Source organism: Cherax quadricarinatus, unplaced genomic scaffold (assembly GCF_038502225.1).
Source record: "Cherax quadricarinatus isolate ZL_2023a unplaced genomic scaffold, ASM3850222v1 Contig3, whole genome shotgun sequence".
NCBI classification, from domain to species: domain Eukaryota; kingdom Metazoa; phylum Arthropoda; class Malacostraca; order Decapoda; family Parastacidae; genus Cherax; species Cherax quadricarinatus.
This window is the reverse complement of record NW_027195029.1, coordinates 444,894-467,095: the sequence shown is the minus strand read 5'-3', so window position 1 is coordinate 467,095 and position 22,202 is coordinate 444,894. Positions and strand designations below refer to the sequence as shown.

The 22,202-nt window shown below is 40.0% G+C and overlaps 1 protein-coding gene across 4 annotated transcripts in view; it reads right to left on the bottom strand.

Annotated features, from left to right (window-relative positions):
• The window catches only part of spas (spastin), a 168,213-nt gene that overhangs the window by 23,578 nt on the left and 122,433 nt on the right, over positions 1-22,202 (bottom strand). For 3 of the 4 annotated variants that reach the window (XR_011390997.1, XM_053799687.2, XM_053799689.2), the window contains exons 2-3: positions 14,742-14,909; positions 5,448-5,729 (exon numbers count right to left, since the gene is read on the bottom strand). Coding sequence is in view for 3 of the 4 variants with exons in the window: in XM_053799687.2 (XP_053655662.2) it covers positions 5,448-5,729; positions 14,742-14,909 (450 nt within the window). In the remaining variant the exon portion in view is untranslated. The remainder of the gene's footprint in view (positions 1-5,447; positions 5,730-14,741; positions 14,910-22,202) is intronic. The other variant, XM_053799688.2, reaches the window with a different exon arrangement.

Here is a 22,202-nt window from a genome sequence, read left to right as displayed (position 1 = left end):
ACTTGCAAAAATCATTCATAGTCGTTTGTTATTCAACACGGTGCATGAAGCATGCATATTACAGGAAATTCAAAAGTAACGAATGGCATGCATTCCCAATGTTCTCACTACTGAAGGTATTGTTCCCAGACATTCTAACTACTGAAGGTACTGTCTTCCAGACATTCTAACTACTGAAAGTATTGTCTTCCAGACATTCTAACTACTAAAGGTATTGTCTTCCACACATTTTAACTACTGAAGGTATTGTCTTCCAGACATTCTAACTACTGAAGGTATTGTCTTCCAGACATTCTAACTACTGAAGGTATTGTCTTCCAGACATTCTAACTACTGAAGGTATTGTCTTCCAGACATTCTAACTACTGAAGGTATTGTCTTCCAGACATTCTAACTACTGAAGGTATTGTCTTCCAGACATTCTAACTACTGAAGGTATTGTCTTCCAGACATTCTAACTACTGAAGGTATTGTCTTCCAGACATTCTAACTACTGAAGGTATTGTCTTCCAGACATTCTAACTACTGAAGGTATTGTCTTCCAGACATTCTAACTACTGAAGGTATTGTCTTCAAGACATTCTAACTACTGAAGGTATTGTCTTCCAGACATTCTAACTACTGAAGGTATTGTCTTCCAGACATTCTAACTACTGAAGGTATTGTCTTCCAGACATTCTAACTACTGAAGGTATTGTCTTCCAGACATTCTAACTACTGAAGGTACTGTCTTCCAGACATTCTAACTACTGAAGGTATTGTCTTCCAGACATTCTAACTACTAAAGGTATTGTCTTCCACACATTTTAACTACTGAAGGTATTGTCTTCCAGACATTCTAACTACTGAAGGTATTGTTTCCAGACATTCTAACTACTGAAGGTACTGTCTTCCAGACATTCTAACTACTGAAAGTATTGTCTTCCAGACATTCTAACTACTAAAGGTATTGTCTTCCACACATTTTAACTACTGAAGGTATTGTCTTCCAGACATTCTAACTACTGAAGGTATTGTCTTCCAGACATTCTAACTACTGAAGGTATTGTCTTCCAGACATTCTAACTACTGAAGGTATTGTCTTCCAGACATTCTAACTACTGAAGGTATTGTCTTCCAGACATTCTAACTACTGAAGGTATTGTCTTCCAGACATTCTAACTACTGAAGGTATTGTCTTCCAGACATTCTAACTACTGAAGGTATTGTCTTCCAGACATTCTAACTACTGAAGGTATTGTCTTCCAGACATTCTAACTACTGAAGGTATTGTCTTCCAGACATTCTAACTACTGAAGGTATTGTCTTCCAGACATTCTAACTACTGAAGGTATTGTCTTCCAGACATTCTAACTACTGAAGGTATTGTCTTCCAGACATTCTAACTACTGAAGGTATTGTCTTCCAGACATTCTAACTACTGAAGGTATTGTCTTCCAGACATTCTAACTACTGAAGGTACTGTCTTCCAGACATTCTAACTACTGAAGGTATTGTCTTCCAGACATTCTAACTACTAAAGGTATTGTCTTCCACACATTTTAACTACTGAAGGTATTGTCTTCCAGACATTCTAACTACTGAAGGTATTGTTTCCAGACATTCTAACTACTGAAGGTACTGTCTTCCAGACATTCTAACTACTGAAAGTATTGTCTTCCAGACATTCTAACTACTAAAGGTATTGTCTTCCACACATTTTAACTACTGAAGGTATTGTCTTCCAGACATTCTAACTACTGAAGGTATTGTCTTCCAGACATTCTAACTACTGAAGGTATTGTCTTCCAGACATTCTAACTACTGAAGGTATTGTCTTCCAGACATTCTAACTACTGAAGGTATTGTCTTCCAGACATTCTAACTACTGAAGGTATTGTCTTCCAGACATTCTAACTACTGAAGGTATTGTCTTCCAGACATTCTAACTACTGAAGGTATTGTCTTCCAGACATTCTAACTACTGAAGGTATTGTCTTCCAGACATTCTAACTACTGAAGGTACTGTCTTCCAGACATTCTAACTACTGAAGGTATTGTCTTCCAGACATTCTAACTACTGAAGGTATTGTCTTCCAGACATTCTAACTACTGAAGGTATTGTCTTCCAGACATTCTAACTACTGAAGGTATTGTCTTCCAGACATTCTAACTACTGAAGGTACTGTCTTCCAGACATTCTAACTACTGAAGGTATTGTCTTCCAGACATTCTAACTACTAAAGGTATTGTCTTCCACACATTTTAACTACTGAAGGTATTGTCTTCCAGACATTCTAACTACTGAAGGTATTGTTTCCAGACATTCTAACTACTGAAGGTACTGTCTTCCAGACATTCTAACTACTGAAAGTATTGTCTTCCAGACATTCTAACTACTAAAGGTATTGTCTTCCACACATTTTAACTACTGAAGGTATTGTCTTCCAGACATTCTAACTACTGAAGGTATTGTCTTCCAGACATTCTAACTACTGAAGGTATTGTCTTCCAGACATTCTAACTACTGAAGGTATTGTCTTCCAGACATTCTAACTACTGAAGGTATTGTCTTCCAGACATTCTAACTACTGAAGGTATTGTCTTCCAGACATTCTAACTACTGAAGGTATTGTCTTCCAGACATTCTAACTACTGAAGGTATTGTCTTCCAGACATTCTAACTACTGAAGGTATTGTCTTCCAGACATTCTAACTACTGAAGGTATTGTCTTCCAGACATTCTAACTACTGAAGTTATTGTCTTCCAGACATCCTAACTACTGAAGGTATTGTCTTCCAGACATTCTAACTACTGAAGTTATTGTCTTCCAGACATCCTAACTACTGAAGTTATTGTCTTCCATTCTAACTACTGTACTTCCAGACATTCTAACTACTGAAGGTATTGTCTTCCAGACATCCTAACTACTGAAGGTATTGTCTTCCAGACATTCTAACTACTGAAGTTATTGTCTTCCAGACATCCTAACCACTAAAGGTATTGTCTTCCTGGCATTCCAATAACAGGTACAGTATACTCTGTTTAAAACACACAACCAACTTTCCTATAGAAAACATCAATATAAGTGATGGTTATGCTGTGTCTCACACTCATAACTGAAGATTGGCATTTGTAAGCCAATTACTTCATAAATATTATATCTCGTGCCCCTCATCATGCAGTCAATGACAAAAATTCAAATGAGGGTTTGGGAATTATTTTGGGGCATCGAGTAACATTATTCTTCACCCTAAGTGACTATTACTTTTTTTCCCCACGTTTTGTTCAACATTTTAACCCAAGAGCCTAACTGCATGTTGTTTTGTACTCAGGGATTGTTTACCATCCACCATAATTCCCATCATAACTGAACAAGGTAGATCAAGTAAAAATTTACACATACAAGGCATTAATGGATGCTGGAACAGTTAAGAACTGAAGTCTTTTGATTCTAAACAACGAAAAATTCATATCAAACTACGTACTAAATACACTGTAGAATACTCTAGAAGTATTTATCAGAGTATGCGTTATGTTATTAAATTTGAAATACAGTGGAACCTCGGTATACGACCAGCTGCTTACTCGAACAAAGCTCAGCACTCGACCAAGCAAATACGACCTGCTAGAACTTTCCTGTAATTTATTTCATTTTTCTTTACATTTTTTTGGTATTTTTTTGTATTATTTGTATAAATAAGTCACCAAGGGGCCTATGACGATTAGTGATAACAGCCAACTAAACAGAAAATTGGCTGGGAAGAACTTGTTCAATACTCAAACGGAGCAGCACTCGAATAGCCTTCTGGAATGAATTAAGGTCACATACCAAGGTTCCACCGTAATTCTGACATATCCACAACTAGAAACTGAATTTTAATAAGAAATATTAATATACATTAGTCTGTGCTGGGTTTTTTATAAGCTTAAGGGTAAGGTAAGGTAGTTGTGGCCAATTCTGTTTTTGAGGATCAATGGTTATCGAGGTTAGCAGGAGCCAAGGGTAGGGAAGGAAAGTGCAGGAGAAGTGGGCATTATACTGATGCTGTCTCTGAGAGAAGCCTTTATCTTAAACTGATTTTTCCAGGACATTTCCATGATATTTCAGTTTCTTCAATATCCATATTACTTCAGCAAGCAGAAGCCATGACATTTCTTTTATTAGTGTGCAAGCAGAACAAAGATAACAGTAGTAGAGGATGTAGCGACGGATAAATATTAGATTACTGTACATGCTTTCTCAAACTGCTCTACACTACCATTAAAATTAACTATCACGATTATCTCTATCATAATAAAGTACAAAGGTGATTAGGCAGAGCTGATACAGTTTATCGTATGATTCAGATTTTCTGGTACAGAGAAAGCAGTTTAAAATACAGATCTATTAATGTGAAACAATGCCAGTGAAAAAAATTAACCAAGCGCTTTTGTGTAGTCACACACATCTTCGAAGAACTAACTAGTTCCTCCAGACATGTGGGTTTCAATGTTCAAAATGCTCTTTTTTTTCTTTTAACAAGCCAGCTGTCTCCCACCCAGGCAAGGTGACCCAAAAAGGAAAGAATATTAATTTTATTATTTTATTAATATTTTACTTATTTTTTGTATATAATTTTTTTTCAGAACCGAGTACTCTGCTGTTAGAATAGTTACAGCAATCCTTCTCTTTATGCAAATTAGTCGCAAATTATTTTTAATGTGATGACCTATTTCTACCAGTAATTCCCAGAGTGTGGTATAAATTTGTTTTCATGCTACCATCATGATTTGAAAGGGTCATACAGCTGAAAAAAGTAATGGAGATTCCCCAAAACGAAGAACTGTCTTGCTGACACTATTATGATTACTACAGTTGTCATGGGCCTGTAATGCAAATAACACACCAAGCCAGGGGTCACCTCCGACATACCAAAACATTTATATATTTAGCTTCACACATTTTTGGTTACACCGTGAATAATTTTTTATTTCTTACCGCAATTTATATTAGATATGATGCATTTATATAACCATGGGAGACTTTAAATAGTGCAGTAGTGCCAGAATTTCAAAATTTCATCTCGAGTTATTGTAAACACATTAGATCAAGTGACTATTAGTTAGATTCATTACCCATTAGTTCAAGGGGTTCATGAACAAGAGGGAAAACTGGCATTAGTAATATAAACATGAAAGTTTATCACTGTTAGTACGAGATAAGGAGGAAAGATGACGCAAGAAGCACTTGGACAGAAGAGTGAGACGGGTGAAAAATAATCTGACCACTTTAGCTCTGGTCAGATCTCTCTCTCATGTGAAGAGTGATCTTAAGAGGCCAAAATATACAGACTAATTTTTACCCAATTCATCTTCCTCTTCAAGTGGTTTGTCATTTTAATTGATTAGTATTTAAGGAACTTTAATTAAATCAAGAGAGAAAATGTTTCAGAAAGAGAGAGAGAGAAAAGAGAGTATGAGCTACCTTCAGAAGGTTTTTGTGAGTGAGTAGGCCCAACTCGCCGATCGGAAGAATTTCGCCCTGAATCAGTGAGAGTCATGACCTGTGGGGCTACACGTGCCCGCGGCTTATTAGTGTGACCTGGGGAATGATTCGTGAGCCCTCGATTGCCACTGGCATTCGCCTTAACCCCCCCACCGAAACGAGGGGGGGTGTGCATGATGCGGGGGGCGGGGGAAGCTGGGGGGGTGAGGGTGGTGAGGAGGGGCACATCCAACTCCAGCTGCTGCAGGTGTACCAGCGAATCTAGAAAAACAATAACACTTTCATGCAACAAATAAACATGTACTAGGATGTGTTTTTATTACTACAAAAACATTGTTTTGAATAAAGTAAAAAAAAATTCTTGTTTTGGATGAAGGAACAAAAATACTGTACTAGGATGTGTTTTTATTACTACAAAAACATTGTTTTCAATAAAGTAAAAAAAAATTCTTGTTTTGGATGAAGGAACAAAAATACTGTACTAGGATGTGTTTTATTGCTAAAAAAACATTATTCTGGATGAAGTAACATAGAATAGGTGTGTTTTATCATTAAAACTTTCTTTGTTCAGAACAAAGAAACAAAAAATATACCAGGATGTGTCTTTATTAACACAAAAATTTTTGTTTTGGATAGAGAAACAGAAAAATAAATTCAATTAAACTATAACGGTATAGAGAAAAATGTAAACATCTACTTCACTTACCTGAACTATTTGTAACAATAAACAGACAATAAACACTAGCTATTGGGACTGTAAAATAACTTTTTTCGAGTTCTTTGTGAGAATTAACCCTTAAACAGTCCAAACGTATATATACGTTTTTTCAACATCTGAAAGTACGTAAAAAAATGTAGATCTTTTTTGTTTTACGTTTGAAAACGTGTAAAAAAAACTTTTATATACATTTTTTTTTGTTATATTTGAAAATATGTAAAAAAAGTAGCTCTACTTTTGGAGCATTACGAATTTCAACGTCGATCTGTTTGGACCGTTTAAGGGTTAAGAGAAATTATACACCAACTAACAGGACTCACCATTAAAATCTGTTTTTATAAAAAGATAAAAATAAACAATATCCTTATGTGGAAATATTCTAACGAATAATTATTACAGCTCTTTGTAATATATGAAACGGAATTAAACATTAGTTAATGGGGTTCTAAAGTAACATACAAGAAAAACATACAAAACATCAATCAAAATTTGAAACTAAAGAATATCAATAAAGAATTAAAAGCAATGTATTGTTACAAAAATTATTATTAACTGATTTAAAAACTTAAACAAAATTCCTATAAAAAATTAGTTTGTATATGTACATATTATAATGTGGACAATGTTCTCAGGAAGCAGCTGAGCCATGAATGTATTAGACAGCATGCACTCTATTAAAGACAATATAAATATACAGTGGACCCCCGCTTAACGATCACCTCCAAATGCGACCAATTATGTAAGTGTATTTATGTAAGTGCGTTTGTACGTGTATGTTTGGGGGTCTGAAATGGACTAATCTACTTCACAATATTCCTTATGGGAAAAAATTCGGTCAGTACTGGCACCTGAACATACTACTGGAATGAAAAAAGTTCGTTAACCGGGGGTCCACTGTACTCTATATAAAAGAAGAAAGAGGTCGTAATACCGTGGCTGCAACACTTGACAACTAACCCACAACTCAACACAGGAAACTTTAGACAACATTTCAGTGACATTTTATTGTGGCAACGCTTCGCTCTCCAGGAGCTTTGTCAAGTCATAACGGCTTGACAAAGCTCCTGGAGAGCGAAACGTTGCCACAATAAAATGTCACATTAGTTTCACTTGTGTCCTTTTAATATCTTGTCGGTAATTCTACCAATATTAATACAACATTTCACTTAGATGTGGACTGCCATTATCCTCTCAGTAATGATCCATAATGGACAAAAGCATCATCTACAGTTTCCCCCACAAATTGTGGGTTGGTTTTGCACACATAACATTTAAGAGTGAGAAATCACACAAAACATGCACAGATGAGATTAGAAAAATTGCATCTGCTTGTAGCTAAAGTAAGTTTCCTTATTAAACTCCTCTATATACCTTGAGTCTACCTGCACGTGTCTTAATTTCATCATTCCAGGGATCAACGCCCCCGCGGCCCGGTCCACAACCAGGCATCCTGGTGGATCAGGGCCTGATCAACCAGGCTGTTGCTGCTGGCCACACGTAGTCCAATGCATGAACCACAGCCTGGCTGATCCAGCACCGACTAAGTATCTGTCCAGCTCCCTCTTGAAGGCAGCCAGGGGCCTATACAATTTTCTTGTACATGTGAGAGATACAGTGCAACCAAAACTGAATAGCATTTGCAAAACCCTTCACAGTACAGCAGAACCCACATATCCCACTGATTCAGTATCTGATGTTTCAGTTATCCACAGTTTACTGTGGCCCAAAAAATACCTGTGAATATTGCATAATAATGGCCTCAAAGTGCAAATGTAGAGAATCTAGCAGTTTTTCAGAGTCTCAGAGAAGCTGTGAAGTGCTTCCCATCACTGATTGATAAATTCTGAACAATAAATGGAGAATTATCAATTAAACTTTATAATGGGTATGTAAAGGACTTATATACAGTGGACCCTCAGCTAACGATGGCATCACCCAACGTTAAATCCAGCTAATGATACATTTTAACGCAAACATTTTGCCTCAGCTAACGCTAAAAAACTCACCTAACAATATTCGTTCTCAGGTACCAATTAATATCGTTAGGTGAGGGTCCACTGTATATGGAGTCGGCTACTATCCACAGTTCTGGTATCCACAGCAGGTCCTGGGAAGGTATCCCCTGAGGATATGAGGGTCCTACTGTATGTGCTATTCAATTCTGGATGTACTTATTCAACTGCATTTTCAAAAAATCACACTACACAGACTAGCTATATAAGAGTGCTTTCTCTAGTATAAACTGGGATGTTGAAAAATAAGGTACGCTACAATAATTGAATGTGTACCTCTACTTGCTGTACTTTATTAATATAAAATTTACTCATTAACCCGTAAACGGTCCAAACGTATACATTATATACGTTTTTTCAACATTTGAAAGTATGTAAAAAAGTAATCTTCTTTTTGTTTTTTTACATTTGAAAATATGTAAAAAAAACTTAGATCTACTTTTGTAGCACTACACATGTGAACGTAGATCTGCTTGGACTGTTTACAGGTTAAATTCTAAATACAATACAGTAGTACCCTGAGTTTTGGCCATAATTCGTTCCAGAAGGTTGTTGGAGTGCCATTACTGAACGAATTTGTTCCCATAAGGAATAATGTAAATTAGATCAGTCCATTTCCGACCCAAAAAAATTACACTTACAAACGCACTTACAATAATATATTTACATAATTGCTTGAGTTGGGAGTTGTAAGAAACTCAGGGTACCACTGTATTTACATAATTGCTTGAGTTGGGAGTTATAAGAAACTCAGGGTACCACTGTATTTAAAATATTGAAAACATCATTTTTATAAAATCAAGAAGGTTAAACAAATGTACCATCTTTATCAGTCTAAAATGTCAAATGACTTTTTATAACATGCACTTAAATACTGAATTAATACTCTACACTGACACAATACTCTACACCGACACAATACTCTACACTGACACAATACTCTACACTGACACAATACTCTACACTGACACAATACTCTACACTGACACAATACTCTACACCGACACAATACTCTACACCGACACAATACTCTACACTGACACAATACTCTACACTGACACAATACTCTACACTGACACAATACTCTACACTGACACAATACTCTACACTGACACAATACTCTACACTGACACAATACTCTACACTGACACAATACTCTACACTGACACAATACTCTACACCGACACAATACTCTACACTGACACAATACTCTACACCGACACAATACTCTACACTGACACAATACTCTACACTGACACAATACTCTACACTGACACAATACTCTACACCGACACAATACTCTACACTGACACAATACTCTACACTGACACAATACTCTACACCGACACAATACTCTACACTGACACAATACTCTACACTGACACAATACTCTACACTGACACAATACTCTACACTGACACAATACTCTACACCGACACAATACTCTACACCGACACAATACTCTACACTGACACAATACTCTACACTGACACAATACTCTACACTGACACAATACTCTACACCGACACAGACACAATACTCTACACTGACACAATACTCTACACTGACACAATACTCTACACTGACAATACTCTACACTGACACAATACTCTACACCGACACAATACTCTACACCGACACAATACTCTACACCGACACAATACTCTACACTGACACAATACTCTACACTGACACAATACTCTACACTGACACAATACTCTACACTGACACAATACTCTACACTGACACAAGACTCTACACTGACACAAGACTCTACACTGACACAAGACTCTACACTGACACAAGACTCTACACTGACACAATACTCTACACTGACACAATACTCTACACTGACACAAGACTCTACACTGACACAAGACTCTACACTGACACAATACTCTACACTGACACAATACTCTACACTGACACAATACTCTACACTGACACAATACTCTACACTGACACAATACTCTACACTGACACAAGACTCTACACTGACACAAGACTCTACACTGACACAATACTCTACACTGACACAATACTCTACACTGACACAATACTCTACACTGACACAAGACTCTACACTGACACAAGACTCTACACTGACACAAGACTCTACACTGACACAATACTCTACACTGACACAATACTCTACACTGACACAATACTCTACACTGACACAAGACTCTACACTGACACAAGACTCTACACTGACACAAGACTCTACACTGACACAATACTCTACACTGACACAAGACTCTACACTCACACAAGACTCTACACTCACACAAGACTCTACACTGACACAATACTCTACACTGACACAATACTCTACACTGACACAATACTCTACACTGACACAATACTCTACACTGACACAAGACTCTACACTGACACAAGACTCTACACTGACACAAGACTCTACACTGACACAATACTCTACACTGACACAATACTCTACACTGACACAATACTCTACACTGACACAAGACTCTACACTGACACAAGACTCTACACTGACACAATACTCTACACTGACACAATACTCTACACTGACACAATACTCTACACTGACACAAGACTCTACACTGACACAAGACTCTACACTGACACAATACTCTACACTGACACAATACTCTACACTGACACAATACTCTACACTGACACAAGACGATGCAGACAGCACCAGGCAAAAACCGCGTACATAATATACCTGCGACCTTTTTCAAGATTTTTCCTACTTCTTAATCCTGGCTCATCAACCAGGCTGTTCATGATGGCTGTGATGGATATGTGGACTCACTGGCCCAAATATTCATCACAGCCTGGTTGATCTGCCACTTGGCAGAAACACTGATTGAGTTTCCTATAAGACTTCTACACACGTCGTGGCAGTGTTTCTGATATCTTCTGGTAGAATGTTGAATATTCTAGGCTAGTAAATGTTGATATAATGGATGAATCTTCCAATGTTACAATGTTATACTTCGTGTGAAGCTTCATTAAGTCTTGTTAAGGCTTACACAAAATGAAATACAGTGGACCCCCGCATAACGATCACCTCCGAAAGCGACCAATTATGTAAGTGTATTTATGTAAGTGCGTTTGTACAGGTATGTTTGGAGGTCTGAAATGGACTAATCTACTTCACAATATTTCTTATGGGAACAAATTCGGTCAGTACTGGCACCTGTACATACTTCTGGAGTGAAAAAATATCGTTAACCGGCGGTCCACCGTATTGCTGTAATACAAGCTTGTTAAATTTTTTTTATTTATTTATTGTCACACTGGCCGATTCCCACCAAGGCAGGGTGGCCCGAAAAAGAAAAACTTTCACCATCATTCACTCCATCACTGTCTTGCCAGAAGGGTGCTTTACACTACAGTTTTTAAACTGCAACATTAACACTCCTCCTTCAGCTTGTTAATGCTATTACAAAAAATGTCTAGGTTTATGACATTTTGCTTTTTCCCAGTTCTCAATTACACCCATTCCTTATTTTTTTCGGTACCTGTTCCACTATTCCAGCATTTTTTGGTACAAAAAAGTGTGTACTGTACATTCGTTTCACTTTCCCATCGTTTTTTTCTTTAGGCCTAGCTCTATTGTGCACTTAATATTTTTTTTTTTATTATCACACTGGCCGATTCCCACCAAGGCAGGGTGGCCCAAAAAGAAAAACAAAAGTTTCTCTTTTTAAATTTAGTAATTTATACAGGAGAAGGGGTTACTAGGCCCTTGCTCCCAGCATTTTAGTTGCCTCTTACAACACGCATGGCTTACGGAGGAAGAATTCTGTTCCACTTTCCCATGGAGATAAGAGGAAATAAACAAGAACAAGAATTAGAAAGAAAATAGAAGAAAACCCAGAGGGGTGTGTATATATATGCTTGTATATGTATGTGTAGTGTGACCTAAGTGTAAGTAGAAGTAGCAAGACGTACCTGAAATCTTGCATGTTTAAGAAACAGAAAAAAAGACACCAGCAATCCTACCATCATGTAAAACAATTACAGGATTCCGTTTTACACTCACTTGGCAGGACGGTAGTACCTCCCTGGGCGGTTGCTGTCTACCAACCTACTACCTACAAAAAACTTAATGTATGATAGTATAAACAAGTTACCATGCTTTTATATACATTTGAAAGTGAAAAGAAGATACATTCCACTTTTTGGTGATTTCTGCCTCACAGCGGCAACCTGGAACCTGACCTGCTGAGTGAGCGGGACCCTCCAGTATTATTAGTTGTTGTTTAACACAGGCCATTTCCCACTGAGGAAAGGTGAATCCCATGGGGATTGTACAAAGCCTGGGGAAATGGGAGTCATATAAAGCCTGGGGTGATGGGAGTAATACAAAGCCTGGGGTGATGGGAGTCATACAAAGCCTGGGGTGATGGGAGTCATATAAAGCCTGGGGTGATGGGAGTCATACAAAGCCTGGGGTGATGGGAGTCATACAAAGCCTGGGGTGATGGGAGTCATACAAAGCCTGGGGTGATGGGAGTCATACAAAGCCTGGGGTGATGGGAGTCATACAAAGCCTGGGGTGATGGGAGTCATACAAAGCCTGGGGTGATGGGAGTCATACAAAGCCTGGGGTGATGGGAGTCATACAAAGCCTGGGGTAATGGGAGTCATACAAAGCCTGGGGTGATGGGAGTCATACAAAGCCTGGGGTGATGGGAGTCATACAAAGCCTGGGGTAATGGGAGTCATACAAAGCCTGGGGTGATGGGAGTCATACAAAGCCTGGGGTGATGGGAGTCATACAAAGCCTGGGGTGATGGGAGTCATACAAAGCCTGGGGTGATGGGAGTCATACAAAGCCTGGGGTGATGGGAGTCATACAAAGCCTGGGGTAATGGGAGTCATACAAAGCCTGGGGTAATGGGAGTCATACAAAGCCTGGGGTGATGGGAGCCATACAAAGCCTGGGGTGATGGGAGTCATACAAACCCTGGGGTGATGGGACTCATACAAAGCCTGGGGTAATGGGAGTCATACAAAGCCTGGGGTGATGGGACTCATACAAAGCCTGGGGTGATGGGAGTCATACAAAGCCTGGGGTGATGGGAGTCATACAAAGCCTGGGGTGATGGGAGGCAATCATGTTTGGTTCAAGGAGAGGATAGGCCCAATTCCTCGGATCAAGAGCCCCTCACTGGCACCTCCCTTGAGGGAATAAAAGCTAGCTCTATATACCTGGAGTATACCCGCAGAGTGTTCTGGGGGTCAATGGCCCCACAGCCTGGTCCATGACCAGGCCTGGTGGTGGATGAGGACCTGATCAACCAGGTTGTTACAGCTGGCTGCACATAAACTGACATATGTGCCACAGCTCGGCTGGTCAGCTACCGCTCTACTATTTTACTCTTAGGCACGATTTTTTCAAATTCTGACATGAAAATTTGGGTATTGAGTTACCCAATTTATTTTAAGGTTTCTCTAAAGCAGATACAAGAATACCTCACTTTAAGACACTTTGCTTCACTAATACGGCACTTTCAATCATAAGCGTCTTATGATGCTTTTCGGCAGTGATGAGTATTTCTTTGTTATTTTTTTTTTTTTTTGTAAAATTTTTTAGGACTAGCGCTATTGTGCACTAATAAACGATAGTAAATATTTTATAGGCTTTTATAAACAAGAAAGTGGAAAAAAAGGCTGTGATTTGCTTTAAGACGATACATGTATTGGCTTTATGGCAACAGTATGGAACCTAACCTGCCGTATTAGCCAGGTATTCCTGTACATGAAAAATGAAGGATATCTGAGCAAAAATATCAAGGTTCAGCTTATACGAAGAGTTGGTTTATACTCCTAAGTATGCAGAGGACAGGTGCTCCTTGACTTACGTTGCAATGAACCCATCGTAAGTTAAAAATATCGTAAGATGAATATGAATACATGTACAGTTGACCCCCGGTTAACGATATTTTTTCACTCCATAAGTATGTTCAGGTGCCAGTACTGACCGAATTTATTCCCATAAGGAATATTGTGAAGTAGATTAGTCCATTTCAGACCCCCAAACATACACGTACAAACGCACTTACATAAATACACTTACATAATTGGTCGCATTCGGAGGTAATCGTTATGCGGGGGTCCACTGTATATGATAAATAGGTAAATAAATAACTACGTACTGCCACTGAATAACTAAATACATAAACAAATAGTTACTGCAACTAACTAAATACCAGTATTGAAAAGTAAATAAATGAATATGTACAAGTTTACCCTAACAATAAATATAAAGTACTGTACGATGGTGGTAATTTGAATTTACGATGGTGTAACTGCACCATCGTAAGGTAGAAATATCACATTGAACCGTGTTAAAGTGAGGAGCATCTGTATATAAAGGATCTCTTATTTATTAAGTTGTTCTGGTGATTATCTCACTCATGGCCCAGTATTAGACCAGGCCTCGTAGGATAACAACAAATCAATGATCACTATACTGTACGAAGTAGTGTATTCTTTGTGGGCTGGAAGCGCACCTGTTTAACTGTGGTATAGTAAACTTACCTAGCATGTCCAGCCTCTCTTTAGCCATTATCAGATTGGTTCTCATCTTATCCTGCAGTCTCTGCGCTCTCTCGTAGGCTTCACCACGACCTTCACAATCTATAGCAATTCCACTTTCCAATTCGGTGATGCCGCGGCGGTATAACTCCATGGCCACCTCCTTGTTTCCTGAAATACGCAAGGAAATTAGCCAAAAAATGCAATGGAAAAACATGCCAATTAACCCTTTCACTCACAGTCTCCCACGTAGATTTTTTTTTTTAACAAATCGGCCATTTCCCAGCAAGGCAGGATGACCCGATAAAGAAGAAACACTTTCATCATCACTCACTTCATCACTGTCTTGCCAGAGGCATGCCAATACTACAGCTGAAAAAGGGCAACATATCTCCACCCTTCCTTCAGAGTGAAAGCTCTGCAGATCTACGCTTCAAATATGCTGTTAGTGGTAAATTTTGGCCTAGACACAAGAGAATGGGTCTTGTGTCTTGCCCCACACAGTGCATGACGGGAAGAGCAAACCTCCAATCTTGTGTTAGGTTTAAAATAACTACCCATGTATGTATTCTGACATGTTTTGCGTGGTTTTTATGGTTTTATTGACTTTCTTGGTATCAATTAATATTATGTTAAACATACTAGTGAAACAGAGATGATTCTGGTCAGTTTCATACCAGAAACAGTTTGAAATAGACCTCAAAGTGAAAGAAATAGATAGTGGGTAGGGCCCCTCGCAGAAAAATTCTTCATCATTTCAGAAGATAACATTTTTGTCTCTATCTACACTTTAACCTTTTTTTTTTTTTTTTTTTTTTTTTTTGGGGGGGGGGGGGTTATAACATTGAAAGTGGTTAATACAACAGTCCTCCAGTATCCATGAATGATACCTTCCAGGACCTACCAAGGTTACTCAAAACCACAGACAGCAGTCAGCTCTACATATACACCTACCATCCGACTTATCACCTGCTCGACTTACGACCACTCGACTTACGACTGTGTTTTTTATGCCAAATTTCTGGGAAATAAACAAGTATTTGTGTTGTACACAGTGTTTATCCTAAACCTTACAGTATAAAATACAGTACTAACAATATAAAAAGTAAAGTAAAACATGAAATACCAAAATAAAACAATAAAATAAAAGTCATTACAAAAATGTTTTGTTGATATTCAGTAGTAAAGTTCGACTTACGACCATTTCGACTTACGACCGGTTTCTCGGAGCCGAACTCGGTCGTAAGTCAGATGGTAGGTGTATTTAAGTAGATTTCCATTTAAATACGAACCTATGATAAGGTTTAATTGATAAGTTATGCACAATAAGTGGAGAATTAGTACTTTTCACTGATGGGAAGCACTTCACGACTTCTCTTAAACTTTGAAGAACTGTCGCCATCACTACTCCTGTGCTCTGTGGCCATTTTAAGCAAAATTAAGGGTTGTTTTTGGGCCACAGTAAACCATGATAACCAAAACTGGAAATTGAATACAGGGGTTCTAATGTATTCCTAAATACTGTTACTGTGTAATATATTAATAGGGAAGCCAGCCAAGAAAGAAGGAAAACTGCAGTAGGCCTACTGACCCATGCTAGGCAGGTCTAACTCACACCCACCTACACTTGTTAATTTTTCAGTCATTTACCCATCCCCATGAAAGCAAAAGACTTGGCAGGTATTGCAACATTCCCTCAGTGAAAAGCAGGGGCGCCATGAGTACACTAAGAGACAACACAATAAGTGTCAGGGGTCCAAGACTGCTCAACTGTCTCCCAGTATACAGAGGGGGAATTGCCAATAGACCCCTGGCTTACTTTAAGAGGGAGCTGGACAGGTCAGGTACTAAGTGTGGCCAGCAGTAACAGACTGGTTGATCAGGTCCTGATTCACCATAATACGGATATCCAACATATTAAAGCTACCCAAAGTTCTTGTGTCAATGACACTGCCTGGCATGTTGTTCCACACTGACCTGTGAGTGGCAGCACTCACTTGTGATGGGTTCAATTATTATTATAATAAAAAAGAAGCGCTAAACCACAAGGGCTATACAGCTCTGCAGGGCAGGGAAGGAAGCGAGGGTATCGGGCAACAGAAGGGGGGAGGGATGATTAGTAGGTTACAGAAATCAGCGGGGCAGGGGATAGTGCGGGGGTAGTGGGTAGCAAGAGATTGAGGTAGAAAGGGCTGAGGGGAGTGCTAAAGGTATCATCATCAGAGTTTGTGGAGTAAGTCAGTTGTTGTCAAAAAGTCAATGAGACTGTCTGGATGAAAGGTGGGTCCATCAGCAAGAAGGGAAGGTAAAGAGAGAGCAGCAGAGCGAAGACGACGTTGGAGGTAAATTCTGCGTGCTCGTTGATAGAGTGGGCAGTCTAATAGAATGTGGCTGACCGATACTGGAACCTGACAATTCTCACAGAGAGGAGCAGGACGCCTCTTCATGAGATATCCATGAGTAAGACGAGTGTGGTCAATGTGGAGGCGGGAGTGAGTAGTCTCCCAACCTCAACACTGATGACAAGCCCCACCCATTCTGTGATATGTTTGCAATCATGTTAATACCATTTCGTGAGTCTTTGGAATCTTTATTGTGAAAACATTTCACTCAGCAGTCTTTATCAGTCCAATACAGAACAGTACTAGAGACAGATTACTAGTAGTAGTAGTTTGAGGTAATCAGTCCCTCAGCCTTGATTTAAACCATTTGGAGAATGCATAATTAAGGTATTTTATGGGAAATACCACACCATTTCAAAAAAGTAATTTTCAAATTTGTTCCTACACACTTCAATAATTATTTTAACTTATTTATATAAGAAACATGTCTGCTGAACATGTATAACTGGTGTATACCTGGAGGGTGATTTGGGGGCCAACAGCTCCATGGCCATGACCAGACCGCGTGGTGGATCAGGGTCTGATCAACCAGGTTGTCACTGCTGGCTGCATAAACATACGAACCACAGCCTGGTTAGTCAGGTACTGACTTTAGATGTCTGTCAAGTGCCTTCTTATGTGAAGCCAATCACAGAAGGCTTTCTCAAGTTATCACAATGACAAAATCAATGACTGGGTTATACTATATATACCATTGACCAGAGATCAGCACATGTCAAGGGGATGTAAGAAACATGTTAAAAATATCTAACCAAGACAGGACTCACAGCAATGGGTTAAAGTTGGAAAAATTTAGGTTTAAAAAAGGATACATGAAAGCACTGGTTTGGTAACAGTTGTGGATAAGTGGAACAAACTCCCGAATATCGTTGTTGAAGGCTAAATTGTGTAGTTTTAAAAATAGGTTAGACAAATTACATGAGTGGGTGTGGGTGGGTAAGAGTTGGACCTGACTGGATTGGGCAAGTAGGTGATTTGAACCTGCCTAGCATGAGCCAGTAGGCCTACTAGTGCTCCTTCCTTATGTTTTTATCAACCAGGCTGTGGTGGATATGTGGGTCAGTGGGCCACCAACAGCAGCAGCAGACTGGTTGACAAGGCTAGCACCAGACGAGCCTGACTCATGGCCGGGCTCAGGTAGAAAAACTCTCGAAACTCAAAAGTGTATCAAAGGTATTCATTATGCCACATAGGGTACAAAAAAATGTTAGACATGTAGTTGAGACACAAGAGGAGGAACACCATAGAAAACGTGCAGCCTAGAGCCTCTGTATTGATCAAGAGAGAGGTGATAATACCATTACTAATGTGATGAATGGTTTTGAAAACCGACAAGTTGAAGAATTGAGACACGCAACATATGGGAATTTTTATATATGTTGCATATGTGTCTCAATTTCTCACCATTACTAATCTCTTTACACTTATTCCTATATAATTATCGTTATGATATCCAGTGATGGACCTACATTTTTGGGGCCCCTTTGCGACCCCTTTTCATACAGCAGACCCAATATTTTTTAAGCTATGTGGGCTAAAGGTCTTCTGGGACCCCTAGTAGATCCGTCCCTGATTATATCCACAGAGAAGTGCTAAACCTGTAAGAGTGATACAGTGCCTGGGTATGAGAGGTTATTATGTTCGATCAAAGAAAGCAAAATGGGTAACTAAAATCTCTTGCATTAAAACTCCCTTAACCATTATCGTTACATTAAAGGAGAAGCGCTAAACCCATCAGGGGTCATACACTGCCTAGAGGACGAAAGGATATGAAACTTGATCCACGGGGTGGATAGCTATAATTCCTTGGATCAAGAACCTTTCACATGAAGACACCGTCCCACAAGGAAGGGCTGGTATACCCGAAGTATACCAGCCCTTCTTATCCACTAGAAAACGTTTCAGCCCTGGGACCTTGATCACTTCTGGCGAAACGTTTCCACAATAAAGATTCCCAATCTTGAACAAATGTCTCATTTTTCAACTGTCGGTTTTCAAAGCCCATTTCCATCACCTGGCATCGTTACACATTATTAGTATAATCAAGGGGGAGGCGCTAAACCCGGAGGATTATACAGCGCCTGGGGGGGGGGATGTGGAAGGCATTCAGGCTTAATTCGGGGAACTGGAGCACAGATCCAATTCCCTAAATCAAGAGCCCCTCACCAACATCAAGGAACCTTCCTTGAGGGGAGAGAAGATCGCGAACTCGCACATACACACCTCACGTACTGTCATTCCAACCGTGATACTAAAACCGGTGAGTGCGGTAATTATATCTTTCCCAGAGTTAGTTTAATATCTTTATTATGCACCCCATACCCATTCTGCGGGTGGTAGTCAAAAGATTACAGAGGTACATAATGGGCCCAGGGACTGTACCTCAACATTACAGAGGTACATAATGGGCCCAGGGACTGTACCTCAACATTACAGAGGTACATAATGGGTCCAGGGACTGTACTTCAACATTACAGAGGTACATAATGGGCCAGGGACTGTACCTCAACATTACCAGAGGTACATAATGGGTCCAGGGACTGTACTTCAACATTACAGAGGTACATAATGGGTCCAGGGACTGTACCTCAACATTACAGAGGTACATAATGGGTCCAGGGACTGTACCTCAACATTACAGAGGTACATAATGGGTCCAGGGACTGTACCTCAACATTACAGAGGTACATAATGGGTCCAGGGACTGTACCTCAACATTACAGAGGTACATAATGGGTCCAGGGACTGTACCTCAACATTACAGAGGTACATAATGAGGTACATAGGGTCCAGGGACTGTACCTCAACATTACAGAGGTACCCAGGGACTGTACCTCAACATTACAGAGGTACAGGGACTAATAGGGACTGTACCTCAACATTACAGAGGTACATAATGGGTCAGGGACTGTACCTCAACATTACAGAGGTACATAATGGGTCCAGGGACTGTACCTCAACATTACAGAGGTACAACAGGGACTTACAGAGGTAAATAATGGGTCCAGGGACTGTACCTCAACATTACAGAGGTACATAATGGGTCCAGGGACTGTACCTCAACATTACAGAGGTACATAATGGGTCCAGGGACTGTACCTCAACATTACAGAGGTACATAATGGGTCCAGGGACTGTACCTCAACATTACAGAGGTACATAATGGGTCCAGGGACTGTACCTCAACATTACAGAGGTACATAATGGGTCCAGGGACTGTACCTCAACATTACAGAGGTACATAATGGGTCCAGGGACTGTACCTCAACATTACAGAGGTACATAATGGGTCCAGGGACTGTACCTCAACATTACAGAGGTACATAATGGGTCCAGGGACTGTACCTCAACATTACAGAGGTACATAATGGGTCCAGGGACTGTACCTCAACATTACAGAGGTACATAATGGGTCCAGGGACTGTACCTCAACATTACAGAGGTAAATAATGGGTCCAGGGACTGTACCTCAACATTACAGAGGTACATAATGGGTCCAGGGACTGTACCTCAACATTACATAGGTACATAATGGGTCCAGGGACTGGGCCTCAAAGTTTTGATAGCTGAGCAAGTTACAAAGGAAATGAACTCACAATTTAGAGCGATTAGAATTTGACTACCATTGAATACTTGAAGAATTATTTCATACATACGACAAGTCTTCGTCAGTCACTGCAAGAAGTCTCTCTGAACGTCCCACTGCCAGAAGATACAACTAAAACCTGACAGTCTGTAACCATAATTTTTAAAGTGGTGGACGGGTTAGCCAGTGGAAGGCCTCGGTCAGAGGACCAAAAGCTCCTGCTGTGGGTAGTCATATGGCTAAGACCCGCGTCAGGACAAACTTGTCCTCTTTCCTGCCAAACCTTACTAAATGACACAGATGGTACCTAGGAGGATGCTGAGAGAAGGATGCTGAGAGGAGGATGCTGAGAGGAGGATGCTGAGAGGAGGATGCTGAGGAGGAGGATGCTGAGAGAAGGATGCTGAGAGGAGGATGCTGAGAGGAGGATGCTGAGAGAAGGCAGCTGAGAAGGAAGGTTTTCAGCTTCCAGCTATGAACACAGCTGAAGGCTGTGCTGAGTACTAAAGACGTTTCAAGACCCAACTCATAAAATTAAGTTATCAACTGCTGCCTTGTTCTGGGGTTCATATCTCAAGTTTTTGCTCATTCAAACTACCAAGTTACCCGAGTACCTTATATGTCGTAATTATATCTCACCAAGTGATATTCACTTCCAGGGGTCGTTAAGTTACTTGTCTTTAGTCTCTCCTTTACACGTCCCATACAAGTTTGACACTTGTTCTGGATAATAATAATAATAATAATAATAATAATAATAATAATAATAATAATAATAATAATCTCACAAAGCTCACATCTCAACATCTGAGACTAATTTTGTTGCAAATCTTTGAATTTCTTGGCTACCGTGGAACAAATGACGATGGTGGAATGGAAATGGTGGACTGGGGATGGTGGAATGAGGATGGTGGAATAGGAGTGGTGGAATGGGGGTGGAATAGGAGTGGTGGAATGGGGATGGTGGAATAGCGGTGGTTGAAGGGGGATCGTGGAATAGGGGTGGTGGAATGGGGATGGTGGAATAGCGGTGGTTGAAGGGGGATCGTGGAATAGGGGTGGTGGAATGGGGATGGTGGAATAGGAGTGGTGGAATGGGGATGGTGGAATAGCGGTGGTTGAATGGGGATGGTGGAATAAGGGTGGTGGAATGGGGATGGTGGAATAGCGGTGGTTGAATGGGGATGGTGGAATAGGGGTGGTGGAATGGGGATGGTGGAATAGGGGTGGTGGAATGGGGATGGTGGAATAGCGGTGGTTGAATGGGGATGGTGGAATAGGGGTGGTTGAATGGGGATGGTGGAATAGGGGTGGTGGAATGGGGATGGTGGAATAGGGGTGGTGGAATGGGGATGGTGGAATAGGAGTGGTGGAATGGGGATGGTGGAATAGCGGTGGTTGAATGGGGATGGTGGAATAGGGGTGGTGGAATGGGGATGGTGGAATAGGGGTGGTTGAATGGGGATGGTGGAATAG